Source organism: Jaculus jaculus, chromosome 10, assembly GCF_020740685.1.
Source record: "Jaculus jaculus isolate mJacJac1 chromosome 10, mJacJac1.mat.Y.cur, whole genome shotgun sequence".
Taxonomy (NCBI): domain Eukaryota; kingdom Metazoa; phylum Chordata; class Mammalia; order Rodentia; family Dipodidae; genus Jaculus; species Jaculus jaculus.
In genome coordinates, this window is record NC_059111.1 from 91,009,044 (window position 1) to 91,021,369 (window position 12,326).

Consider the following 12,326-nt stretch of genomic DNA (forward strand, 5'->3'; position numbering starts at 1 on the left):
AGAGAGAGAGAGAGAAAGAGAGAGAGAGAGAGAAAGGAAGGAAGGAAGTGGTTGGAGGGCTGGAGAGATGGCTTAGCAGTTAAGCGCGTGCCTGTGAAGCCTAAGGACCCTGGTTCAAGGCTCAATTCCCCAGGACCCACGTTAGCCAGATGTACAAGGGGGCGCATGTGTCTGGAGTTCGTTTGCAGTGGCTGGAAGCCCTGGTGCACCCATTCTCTCTCTCTCCCTCTCCCTCTTTCTCTGTCTGTCGCTGTCAAATAAATAAATGAAAATAAAAAAAAAATTTTTTAAAGTGGTTAGAGCTGGGCGTGGTGGCGCATGCCTTTAATCCCAGCCTTGGGGGCAGAGGTAGGAGGATCACTGTGAGTTTGAGGCCACCCTGAGACTACGTAGTGAATTCCAGGTCAGCCTGAGCTAGAGTGAGACCCTACCTCGAAAAACCAAAAAAAAAAAAAAAGAGAGAGAGAGAGAGAGAAAGAAAGGGAAAAGGAAAAGAAAAAGAAAGTGGTTGGTTTCCCCATAACAGACATGCTACTATTGCACCCATTGTCTCATTTGGGCTGGCTGGCCAAACTTAAGGTTTGCCATGTCCACTGTTGTTTGTCTCTACTGATGACTCCTCTCTCTCTCATGGAGCTGCATGTAGCATAGCTTTTTCCAGCTTTCTGTTAGCTGGTCTGCATAGAAGAGCTTTTCAGCTCAGATCCAGTTTGATTTTGATTTCTCAGTGACCTTGCAGCCCAAGCATGTGAAATCTTCAGCAATAGGGTCTTAGTACTTATTCCTCGTGGGAAACCTAGAGCCTTGGCAATGGTCTGTAATTTTGGGGACATCAGGGCCAACAACTCCATGGAAGGTATCTCATCCCTAGCACTGAAAATTTTCTGGTAACAACTTATGGCTTATTGGTGTGCCATTGTCCAAAAAAGGAGGTTTCCATATGACTTGTGTTTTATTCATACCCTCCTAGATTTATTTTATTTTATTTTATTTTATTTTATTTTTTAAGTAGAGTCTTATTGTAGCCCAGGCTGACCTGGAATTCACTATATAGTCTGAGGGTGACCTTGAACTCAACAGTGATCCCACTACCTCTGCCTTCCAAGTGCTGGGATTAAATGCATGTGCCACCATGCCCAGCTCTATGAATTTTTAAATTTCCTTCTTGATTTCATCATCGACCCATTCATCATTTAGTAGTGTATTATTCAATTACCATGATTTTGTGTATGCTTTATAACTTTTCTTGCTGGTTTTTTTTTGTTTGTTTGTTTGTTTGTTTTTCGAGGTAGGGTCTCACTCTAGCCCAGGCTGACCTGGAATTCGCTATGGAGTCTCAGGGTGGCCTCAAACTCACAGCGATCCTCCTATCTCTGCCTCCCAAGTGCTCAGATTAAAGGCATGCACCACCATGCCTGGCTTTTCTTGCTGTTCATTCATAGTTTAATCCCATTGTGATCAGATAGAGTGGAAGGAATTATTTCAATTTTCCTGTATTTAAGGTTTGCTGTATGTCCTAATATATATGGTCTATTTTAGAGAATGTTCCATGTTCTGCTGAAAATAATGTATATTCTCCAGCATTTGGATGAAATGTTCTGTAGGTATCTGTTAGGTCCATCTGCTCTATGATCTCCTTCAATCCAGATGCTTCTCTGTTCATTTTTTTTGCCACTATGACCTGTCAATTGATAAGGAGAGTGGGGTGTTGAAGTCACCCAATACAACTGTTTGGTGTTAACTGTGACCTTAATTCTAAGTGTTTGATGCAATTGGGAGCCCCCATGTTAGGTGCATATATGTTTAGAATTGTAATGTCTTCCTGTTGTAGTGTTGCTTTGATCAATATAAAGTGACCTTCTTTATCTTTCCTAACTAATGTTCATTTGAAATCTATGCTATCAGATATTAGGATAGTGACCCCTGCTTGTTTTCTTGGCCCATTTGCTTGAAACACCATTTTCCATCCTTTCACCCTAAGATAGTGTCTGTCTTTTGTGGAAAGATGAGTTTCTTGGAGGCAACAAATGGAAGGATCCTGTTTTTTAACCTAGTCTGCAAACCTGTGTCTTTTGGTTGGGGCATTGAGGCTGTTGATATTAAGAGTTATTATTGAGCTGGGCATGGTGGTGCATGCCTTGGGAGGCAGAGGTAGGAGGATCACCATGAGTTCCAGGCCAGCCTGAGAATACAGAGTGAATTCCAAATCAGCCTGGGCTAGAGTGAGACCCTACCTCAAAAAAAAGGTGGGGGGGGGGTGGAGAGACAGCCTAGTGGTTAGATGCTTGCCTATGAAGTCTAAGGACCCTGGTTCGAGGCTTGATTCCCCAGAACCCATGTAAGCCAAATGCACAAAGGGGTGCATGCGTATGGAGTTCATTTGTAGTGGCTGGAGGCCCTGGCATGCCCATTCTTTCTTTCTTTCTCTCTCTCTTTCTCTCTGTCACTCTCAAATAAATAAATAAAAATAAAGAGTTATTATTGAAGGGTGTTTATTTATTCTTGCCATTCTTCTTGTTTTGTAGTTCCTCCAGTTTTTCCTTTACTTTTTTGTATTAAGTATCACTTGGGTATGGTTTATTTTTTCCTGTTTTCCTTAATGTGTGCTTTTCTTTCTCTTTAGCGTGGAGATACCTTAAAGTATTTTCTGTAGAGCTGATTTAGTCTTCATATATTCCTTTAGCCTGCTTTTGTTATGGAATGTTCTTATTTCTCTGTCTATTTGAATGGGTAGCTTTGCAGGATAAAGTAACCTTGGTTGATATTTGTTATCTTTCAGAACTTAGAATATATCATTCCAAGCCCTTCTGGCTTTTAAAGTTTGTGTTGAATAATCTGCTGTGATCCTGATGGGCTTGCCTTTGTATGTGACTTGATTTTTCTCTCTAACTGCTTTCAGTATATTTTATTTGGTTTGTGTGTTTTGTAGTTTAATTGTAATATGGTGAGGAGAGGTTCTTTACAGATTTTGTCTGTTTGGCATTCTATAGGTTTTTTGCATCTGTATTGGCATCACTTTTCCTGTTTGGGGGAAGTTTTCTTCTATGTTTTTGTTGAAAATATCTATTATGCCTTTAGAGTAGAATTCTTCTCCTTCTATTATGCCCTGAATTCTTGTTTGATCTCTTCATAGTGTCCTGAATGTCTTGAAATTCCCATTCATGCCTTTCTGTTAGTTTGTCTTTGTTTTTGTTGGACTGTATTAGATCTGCCACCTGGTCTTCTAGTTTAGATATTCTGTCCTCTCCTCGTTCCATTCTACTGGTGAGACTTTCTACAAAGGTTTTTGACTTACACTGTTTTTCATTTCTAGTATTTCTGATTGGTATTTTTTCAGTATTTCTATTTCCTTACTCATGTCTTATGTTGACCTCATTTAGTTAAGTTGGTTTCTCATGTTCTCCTTCAAGAGTTTTTCTTCTTTGATTCCTTTGAACATAGATGTAATCTTTTTTTGTTAAATCTTTGTCAGGCATTTCATCTAAAACAGTCTCACTGTAGATCACTTCTGATGGATTTATAATTTTTGCTGGGATTGTGTTGTCCTGATATTTTTGTGTTTCTTGTATTATAATGTAGTGATTTTTACATCTTGAGTCAATTTGATGTTTGGGTTTTCTAATTATCTGCAGTGTTCTTAGTCATGTAAATCCAACTGTACATATTGTCAGAGAAGGAGTTTAAGGTTCCCGTATAGCCCTTATACTCCAAGAGAAATAGAAGTGACCCTAGGAGTTGAATTTGCCTGCTATTCAAGTATTCTAGTGGACTGGTTGGAGCAATTTACTTGAAAATTCTAAAATTCAACTGAGCAATCTACACATTCAATCAAAACCAGTACAGAAGCCTGGAGAGATGACTTAGTGGTTGCAAAGGCAAAGGACCCAGGTTTGATTCCCCAGGACCCACATAAGCCAGATGCACAAGTGCACCCATGTATCTGGGGTTCGTTTGCAGTGACTAGAGGACTAGAGGCCCTGGCAGGCCCATTCTCTCTGTTTTCCTCTTTCTTTCTCTCTGTCTCTCAAAAGGCTTTGTGTTTTTTTTGTTTTGTTTTGTTTTGTTTTTTTACTTTCTTTTTTGGTTTTTCAAGGTAGGGTTCCACTCTAGTCCAGGCTGACCTGGACTTTACTACATAGTCTCCGGGTGGCCTCAGCTGCCTCCCAGAGTGCTGGGATTAAAGGCGTGCGCCACCATGCCCAGCCTTTTCTATTTTTTTCCAACACAGGCTCTCACTCTTGCCTAGGCTGGCCACAGACTTGTGGTGATCCTCCTACCTCAGCCTCTTGAGGGTTAGGAGTGTAGGTGTGAACTACCAGCCTAAGTGTTCCCAGTTCTATTGAGGGACAAGGCAGCAGCATGGGAGACCTCATAGCCTGAGTCCCTCTGATCCGGGGCGACGCTGCATCGCCAGCACATGACTTGTAGGACATGCTGTAGCTTTGCTTCCTGTCCTGGTGTGACCTCGGCTTTCTCCTTTCTTGACAGATGTATTTATTTGCGGTGGCTATAATGGAGAGGTGATCCTGGGAGATATCTGGAAGTTGAACCTGCAGACTTTTCAGTGGGTGAAACTCCCTGCGACTATGCCAGAACCAGTTTATTTTCACTGTGCAGCTGTCACACCAGTAAGTTTTTGTTATCATACCTTTTTTTTATGTAGTTGCAAAAGAGAAAAACGTCTTTATAGAGATGGTAGCAAGAAAAAAAAATGCTGACATTAGAAACTTTGGATTATGAATATTATTAAACCTCCTTTTGAAGCAAGCCTGTCCTCTAAGAAAAGGGGAGGAAAATACCATACTACCTAAATTTAAAGTAGCAACATAGGGCTGGAGAGATGGCTGAGTGGTTAAGGCACTTGCCTGCAGAGCCAAAGGACCCAGGTTCGACTCCCCAGTGCCCACATAAAGCCAGATGCATAAGGTGGCTAGAGGTCCTGACATGCCCATTCTCTCTCTTTCTGTCTCCCTCCTCCCCCTGCCTCTTTATCTCATAAATAAATAAATAGATAAAGTATTTTAAAAAGGAGAAATCATTCATATATATATATGCATATATATGTATGACAACATACCATATAGGAAATACTACATGTGGTGTATTCAAAGATGCTTACTGGGAGGATAGAACAGTGTTACTCTCAAATATCATATTATTGAAAACAATGGAGCCAGGCGCGGTGGTGCATGCCTTTAATCCCAGCACTCAGGAGGCAGAGGAAGGAGGATCGCCATGAGTTCGAGGATACCCTGAGACTACATAGTGAATTCCAGGTCAGCCTGAGCTCAAGCAAGACCCTGCCTTAAAAAACAAGAAACAAAAAACAAAAAACAAAAAAACACCTTTGCCGGGTGTGGTGGCGCACGCCTTTAATCCCAGCACTTGGGAGGCAGAGGTAGGAGGATCGCCGTGAGTTCAAGGACACCCTGAGACTACAGAGTTAATTCCAGGTCAGCCTGCACCAGAGTGAGACTGTACCTCGACCCCCCCCCCAAAAAAAAAAAAAAAAAAAACCTTTATTTTCATCTTTGTATTCCCAGCATTTGTTGCTTGGGATACCTCATGGTACTCTAAATTTAATGTTAGTTAATACAAAGCAAAGTTGTGTGAAGTTGAAGTGAAAAAAAAAAATAGGGCTAGAGAGGTGGCTTAGCAGTTAAAGGCACTTGCTTATAAAGCCTGAAAGCCTGGGTTTGATTCCTCAGTACCCAAGTAAAGCTAGGTACACAAAATAGCTCATGTATCTGGAATTCATTTGCAGGGCAGAAGGCTCTAGCATGCCCATACTCACTTTCTATCTGCCTCTTTCTCTCCCTCATGTTAATTAATAAATTAAAAATTAAAAATAATTCTAGAACCAAGGGTATTGTTGATACATGCCTGTAATGCTAGCCCTCAGGAGGAGGGCTAGAGAGAAGCAGTTAAGACCCTGAGTTTGATTCCCCAGTACCCATGTAAAGCCAGATACACAAGGTGGTGTATGTATCTAGAGTTCATTTGCAGTGGCTAGAGGTCCTGGTGCACCCATTCTGTCTCTGTCTTTCTCTCTGCTTCTTTGTCAAATAAATAAACACAATATTTTTTGTTTTATTTTTTGAGGTAGGGTTTCATTCTAATCTAGGCTGACCTAGAACTCACTATGTAGTCTCAGGATGGTTTTGAACTCTTGATGATCCTTGTACCTCTGCTTCCCAAGTGCTGGGATTAAAGGCATGTACCACTACACCTGGCACAAAAACAAAATTCTTTTTTAAGAGTTCAGTACTAGTCTGGGCAATGTGGTGAATCCCTGTCTCAAAAACAAACCCTTCAAAACTATGGTTAATATAAGCCTTCCCTTATTTTGGTTCTTCAAAGTAGGGTCTCACTCTAGTTCAGGCTGCCCTGGAATTCATTATGTAGTCTCAGGCTGGCCTCAAACTCACAGTGATCCTTCTATCTCTGCCTCCCAAGTTCTAGGATTAAAGGCGTGCACCACCATGCCCAGCAATAAACCCTTTTAATAACTACATATGTTAGAATCGGTGAGAAATTCTTTGTGTCTCTGGTGCTGGGGAATCAAACCTGGGTCCTTAAGCTTCCCAGGCTAGCACCTTAATGGCTAAGCCATCTCTCCAGCCCTGAAAAATGATTTTTGTTTTATCTCCTCTTGAGTCCATTACTGTCTACCCTGTCTTCTGTCTCAGTATCTATTATCTTCCATTTGAATTTGTCCTCTAACTGCTGTTTGTTCATAGGCTGGTTGCATGTACATTCATGGAGGAGTGGTAAACATCCACGAAAACAAACGGACTGGGTCACTGTTTAAGATCTGGCTGGTGGTACCTAGCCTGCTGGAACTGGCGTGGGAGAAGCTGCTCGCGGCCTTCCCCAATCTAGCCAACCTCTCCCGAACACAGCTTCTGCACCTTGGACTAACACAGGGACTCATCGAGCGCTTGAAATGAGGATTTCTGGACTGTTCATTGATACTGGAAATGTTAATTTAAAGAGACTCCTTTATTTATGGGCAGTGTAGAATGTGCTACAAAGAGGATTGGTTACCCTGATCAAGGCCTTATTCAGAAAATACATCAGATGCCTTTCTGTAAATTGGTTTTTAAGTTTATGGACATCTCACTTTCCATGTGCTTTCTTTGTTTCTCTCCCTCCTGCCCTTTCACAGCCCCACACTCATATATTCCCTCTTGATGGAGTTGAGGGAATGAATGCCTGAAAGTACCTTAATGTTAGAAATCAAGATAAGCTAAGGACATTTTTAAAAAAAGAATTTTGACCATTTTGACCATATAAACACTACAAACAAAAGCATCATAATTAACAAAAACCAACATAAAACTTAAAAATCCAGCAACGACAAGCAGTCTGGGGGATAGAATGAGAAGATAGCCTTGAGAATCTTGTGCATATGGAAGTTGGTGTTTCCAAGCTATGCTGAGTAGCCGGAGGAAATAGCAGCTGTGATTGAATCTCAGTACATCGTCCCTAGCCCTGTCCTCTGGCTTTGAAGGAAAGTTAGTCAGTTCAGCAACTCTTGATTAGTGATTTTTTTTCCCCCCTCAACCTTGTGGTGCCAGCCGTGGTTGAGTTGGTGTATCAAGATTTCATGTATGTCATGGTCGCCCTCTTTGTTATTGCTCTTTGAAATTATGGCACCAAGTGTTTCATAATGAGAAACTTAACGGTTGTCAAAGTTCTTGTTTCTGGGAAGATTCTCCTCTACTTACTAATGGTTTGTAATAACTCTCTGATTTGACTTTTGCTTGGAGTGAGGGGCTTTGACTGTCTAGCCAGCCATTTCCTTTTCTGAACTTGTTCTTTTTAAATCTCTGGACCATGTTCCTGCCATTTTCTTAGGCAATTGGATCTTGATTCCCTCCTTAACTTGTTGCTGCGTTTTCTATCTGCTTAAATGCACATGGTGCTGTAATTGTTTAGTAATTGGGTAAGAGGTCTTGAGGGAAGATCACAGGGCATCATCCTTCCTGAAGAACCCAGTGTATCGCTGGAAAACTAGTAGGAGGGAGGAGTGAAACTGAGGATCATTTGCTTTTTTTGTGGGAGATTTTTGTTCTCTTTGTTTTGTTTTGTTAATTCTAAGATGAAAAATTACCTGTTTTCACTTGCTTTGCCATCAGGCTGCTAGAGGAGTTGCGGGAGTCACTTGTGTGAGGCATCCAAGCGGGCACAGGGCTGACCCTCCTGTGGTCCTCACACAACAGGAGATGTATACAGATTTGGGACACATTTTTTCTTTAAGTGCCTCCTTTTCACCTAGCTTTTAAAGTTTTTCTTTTTGCCCTGAAGGGGTCTCTAACTTGCGTGGATTGAAAGTCACCCTTTCAGTTATGGCTAACAAGTTACCATCTGCTGTTCAGTTCCAGGGAGGAGCAGTCGTGGCCCCTCAGCTCGGACTCCTGGCTTTTCTAGGCCTTATTATACTATGTCTGCATTGGGTTAAGTTTCTGTCTGACGCGCTTACCTGCGAGTTTGAGCACTTCTGAGGCATGAAGAAAAGGAGCTGCTCTTCTAGCAGGTCCTGCCCCTCAAATCTTGCCATTCCCACCCTGAGTGCATTTAACCTCTTACCACCCCTTGCCAGGCTTGCTCCTCAAAGGAGCCCTCTCCAGAGAAGGTCAGTCTGAACAGCTCCCTGGGTGTCCGACAGCTTTGCTCTGAGACTCCAGCCCCAGCCAGGTCTCTGGACATGTGCTCGAAACTAAACAAGCCATGCTTTTAGGGTGGCAAAAGGATTTTTGTCGTTGACTTATATAGGGACCAAAGACTGAATGCTCAGTCTCTAAGCTTTAACTTCTGTGATCCTTGGAATATAAGCATGTCTCTGGTTCCATTACACCAGAAATCTGAAGAGAGGAGATTTGATTCAATCCACACTTGCTGGGCATCCCTTTTAAGCCTTCTGAGGGCAGTCTTCTTTGAGGTAGATGTCGGAGGCCTGATATCAAAGTCCTTATGTGTCTTAAAAGTACGTATCTTGGGTCTTGTGTCTTTTTTTTTTTTTTTTAATATGATTCTAGTAACAGTAATGTAGTAGGACGAGCTCTGAGTGCCGTAGAGCCATTCATATGCACATGTTCTGAATGCCAAATGAGACTGCGTGCATGAAGATGTACATGAGGGTGACTGGGTCGTGTTTAAAGGTCACCAGGCATTTCAGTTTATCTGTCACCAGCACTTTCACCTGATGTGGGAAAAGCAATGCCTGATGCTCCTCTGCCTCGATGAGGTACTCCCAGCCATCTTCTTACAGTCTTGGAAATTGAAGTGCAATATTTAGAAACATATGGATATATACAGATTATGTAGAGGGTATGACTATAAAGCAGTTACACTACTTTTGGTGTCTGTCTTGGAGAAGTCAGTCCATTGCTTTAGAGTAAAATTCTGCCAAGAATTTTCAATGTGATCATAAGCCAACTCTTGGTAAAGCTGGATTTTCAAGTCCATGTTTTTTTCCCAGTCCTGTTTGTACTAGCTCCTGTCTGCATGTCTTTCCCACAAACAAGGAGGTCCACCTGGAAACTATTTCCTTAGTGGAGAATTAAAACTTAATATTTAGTAATAACAGTTCTATGTATACACTAGTTTATCTGGGAATGTAATACCTTATTAAGTGATGAAAATGATGCTTTCCTCACTTAATAAGGTATTTCCCACATCCAGAAAAAACTGCAAACAAGTATAGAATAGAGTGGATTTTTATCTTTTTCAGGGGCCAAATGAAACCCTTTCCACTAGCAGAAATCTTCTGTCTTTAAGGCCCAGATAACTTGATGTAAAGATTTGCTCTATGTCATTCATGTCCATTACATAGCAAGGTTTAAAACAATACAATAATAAACCTATTAATATTTATAGGTAAAAGGTGTGTTGACAGTGACCTTTGGCCACTCACAGTAGCAAGAGTAAAGCACAGATAATTGAAATTCAGTGTTTCAACCTTTCTATCGTTCATTTACATTTCTTTTCTCTATCTGTCCTTTTCAAGGGCTGGGTAGTTAGACAAGGAAAAGAAGCATGCGGAGGTGCTAATGCCTGGCCACCACATCAGTGGCCTGGTCAGCTGCAGTGGTCATCTGACACATGTTGGACACTGAAATGAACAAGCACAGCTAGTAACCCTTGAGCATGGCCTCCTGGCCTGAGCTCTCTCTCGGCTGTCTCCTGAGCCCCCAGAAACGCCGCGCACGGTGCTGCCCCGAGACACGTAGACACACACAGGAAACCGCGTTCTCGGAGCGCAGTTCTTTGGCTCCTCACGGACCCTCTGCTTTCCATCTCTTCTTCTCCAGCCCCCTCACCTGGCATGTAGGACAGCTGGGCTATCCTCTCCAATTATGTTGGTCTTTTTCTCCCATAAAGTTAGTTTGTTTCTGTGTGGTCTCATAGGTTACTAAATTGTCTACCTGTCAGCATTCTGATGTAGCACAAAAGCCATTTTTCTTTCTTTTTTGGCATTGAGCTCCAGGGTAGATGAGGGTTTATGGTCTTATGACCATAAGTTCCAAGAATGGTCAACAGGGATGTAAATTGCTTTGGTTCCCCAAGTACCTTGGAATTCTGGAAGCATTGGCAGGGCCTGAGGGAGCATTCTGGAACCTCCACATGGCACCACCAGGTCTTGCCCAGCAATGAAGTTTGCTGTCTAAGGTCGTGATATTTGGCAAAAAGGAGAAAAAAAAGAAAAAAAGAAAAAAGAAAAAAAAAAAAAAAAGACCTCTTCCCTTGTCTGGTGTCATAAACAGAAGTTCCAAATTGTGCTTCAAAAGTGGCGCCGTCTTTTTGATGTAATTGTTATGTTGTTAATTTTTCAAAACTTTTGAGAAGTTTTTCAGAGGCCCTACATAGTCTGTACAGGGTGAGTCAGAGGCAGTTTTCAGAGAAAAGGCCAGTGTCACCAAGCATTAGTAGTTGCTATCTACCCAGCTACACATCAAGAATATGAAGAAACAGTCTCTGCGAAGCCACTTCCTTGTGGAGTCCGCACTGGGAGAGTGCAGGCATCTCCCTGTAGGGCTCCTACCAGGAAGGAGTCACCCAGAGAAGCAGCACTGGAGGGAGCCTCGCTCTGGAACACTGTTCTGCTCTGCGGGGTGGGCCTAGGCTTTGCTCTGCCTGCAGGGTATGCTGAGGCCACACACAATGCTTGCCTTACTTTAAAGCTATTTGCCACAGTCCTGTTAAATAGTGTGGAAGTCCTTTTGCAGTCTGGTGTGCATGCCATATGATCAGGACAGCTTTTCCACCCCCCACCCCCCACCCCCAGGTTTCCTACAAAGCAAGTAGGAAATAGTGAATTTACCCTGAAATGTCCAATCTGTATTTATGTACCTTGTCAGTGTTTTGCTGTTGGTTTTCTAAAATAATATGATCAATAAATCTTATCTACTTGGTTCAAGCTACCATAATTGCCTGACACTAATTTGTGTGTATGTGAGCTCACCTATTTGACATCAGTCTTATTTTCCTTCCCCACCCACTCTGTGGTCCCTGCAGGGTCAGCTTTACTCTGTAACATCTGTGAGCCACCTCTCACTCTGTCCCATGATGGGCTCTTGTGACTGCTTGCTATCCAGAGCTCCTGGATACATAGTAGCCCCCCCCCCCAAACCCTGTTCCCTCTGCAGGGACATTTGCAAGGGAGAAACTGTGGGATGGACTACACTCCCTCTTAATGTCCCAAACCACTGAAGACAGGTTTGTGTGAACAAGTCTAGACTTTTCTGAAGGATTGGAGGAAATACAGAGAAGTTGAAGGGAAAATATGATTTCACAATCCAAGGGACCGAGCTCCATGCACGATCCTTTGGGAATGAGCCACAGTTAATGCTAGCTTTGGTCTTCCAGATGCTTCCCTGTCTACAACCTCTGCTTCATCTGCTAGACTGTCTCAGCAGTATGCCTCCCCAACTCCATTAAGTCCAGAACAGGCAAGGACTTCTCCAAGTGGGGTCACTTTTAAGGTCTCCCTTCCAAAGTTGCAGTCTGCCTCTTACTGTTCTGTTTCCATTGGTGGTTTGTTCAGACACACTTTCCAAGGAGCAGTGCCTTCGACACTACAGTGTAAATCTGCAGAGAAGATCTGTCTCCTCTCCTCACCCCCCTCTAGTCAGTCCTTGAGGTGCTCTGTGCAGCGCAGTCTTCTGTCCTTTGGTTTATTTCTTCTTCTAAAGTCCGCTTCCTGACACCTACCTGGAATGAGAGTGGACCCCTGTAAATTTTAGGTTTCCAACCTGCCAGAGCTTTAAAATAGTCTTATTTTCTGGACTTGGTGGCACACGCCTTTAATCCCAGCGCTCAAG

The 12,326-nt window shown here is 42.5% G+C and overlaps 1 protein-coding gene across 1 annotated transcript in view; it reads left to right on the top strand.

The window, feature by feature from the left end:
- The window catches only part of Klhdc10 (kelch domain containing 10), a 76,166-nt gene extending 64,739 nt beyond the window's left edge, over nt 1-11,427 (top strand). Inside the window, exons 9-10 of the mRNA XM_004661209.3 lie at nt 4,489-4,628; nt 6,741-11,427. Coding sequence (XP_004661266.1) covers nt 4,489-4,628; nt 6,741-6,950 — 350 coding nt within the window. The 3' untranslated portion in view covers nt 6,951-11,427. The remainder of the gene's footprint in view (nt 1-4,488; nt 4,629-6,740) is intronic.
- Nucleotides 11,428-12,326: the final 899 nt, after the last annotated feature.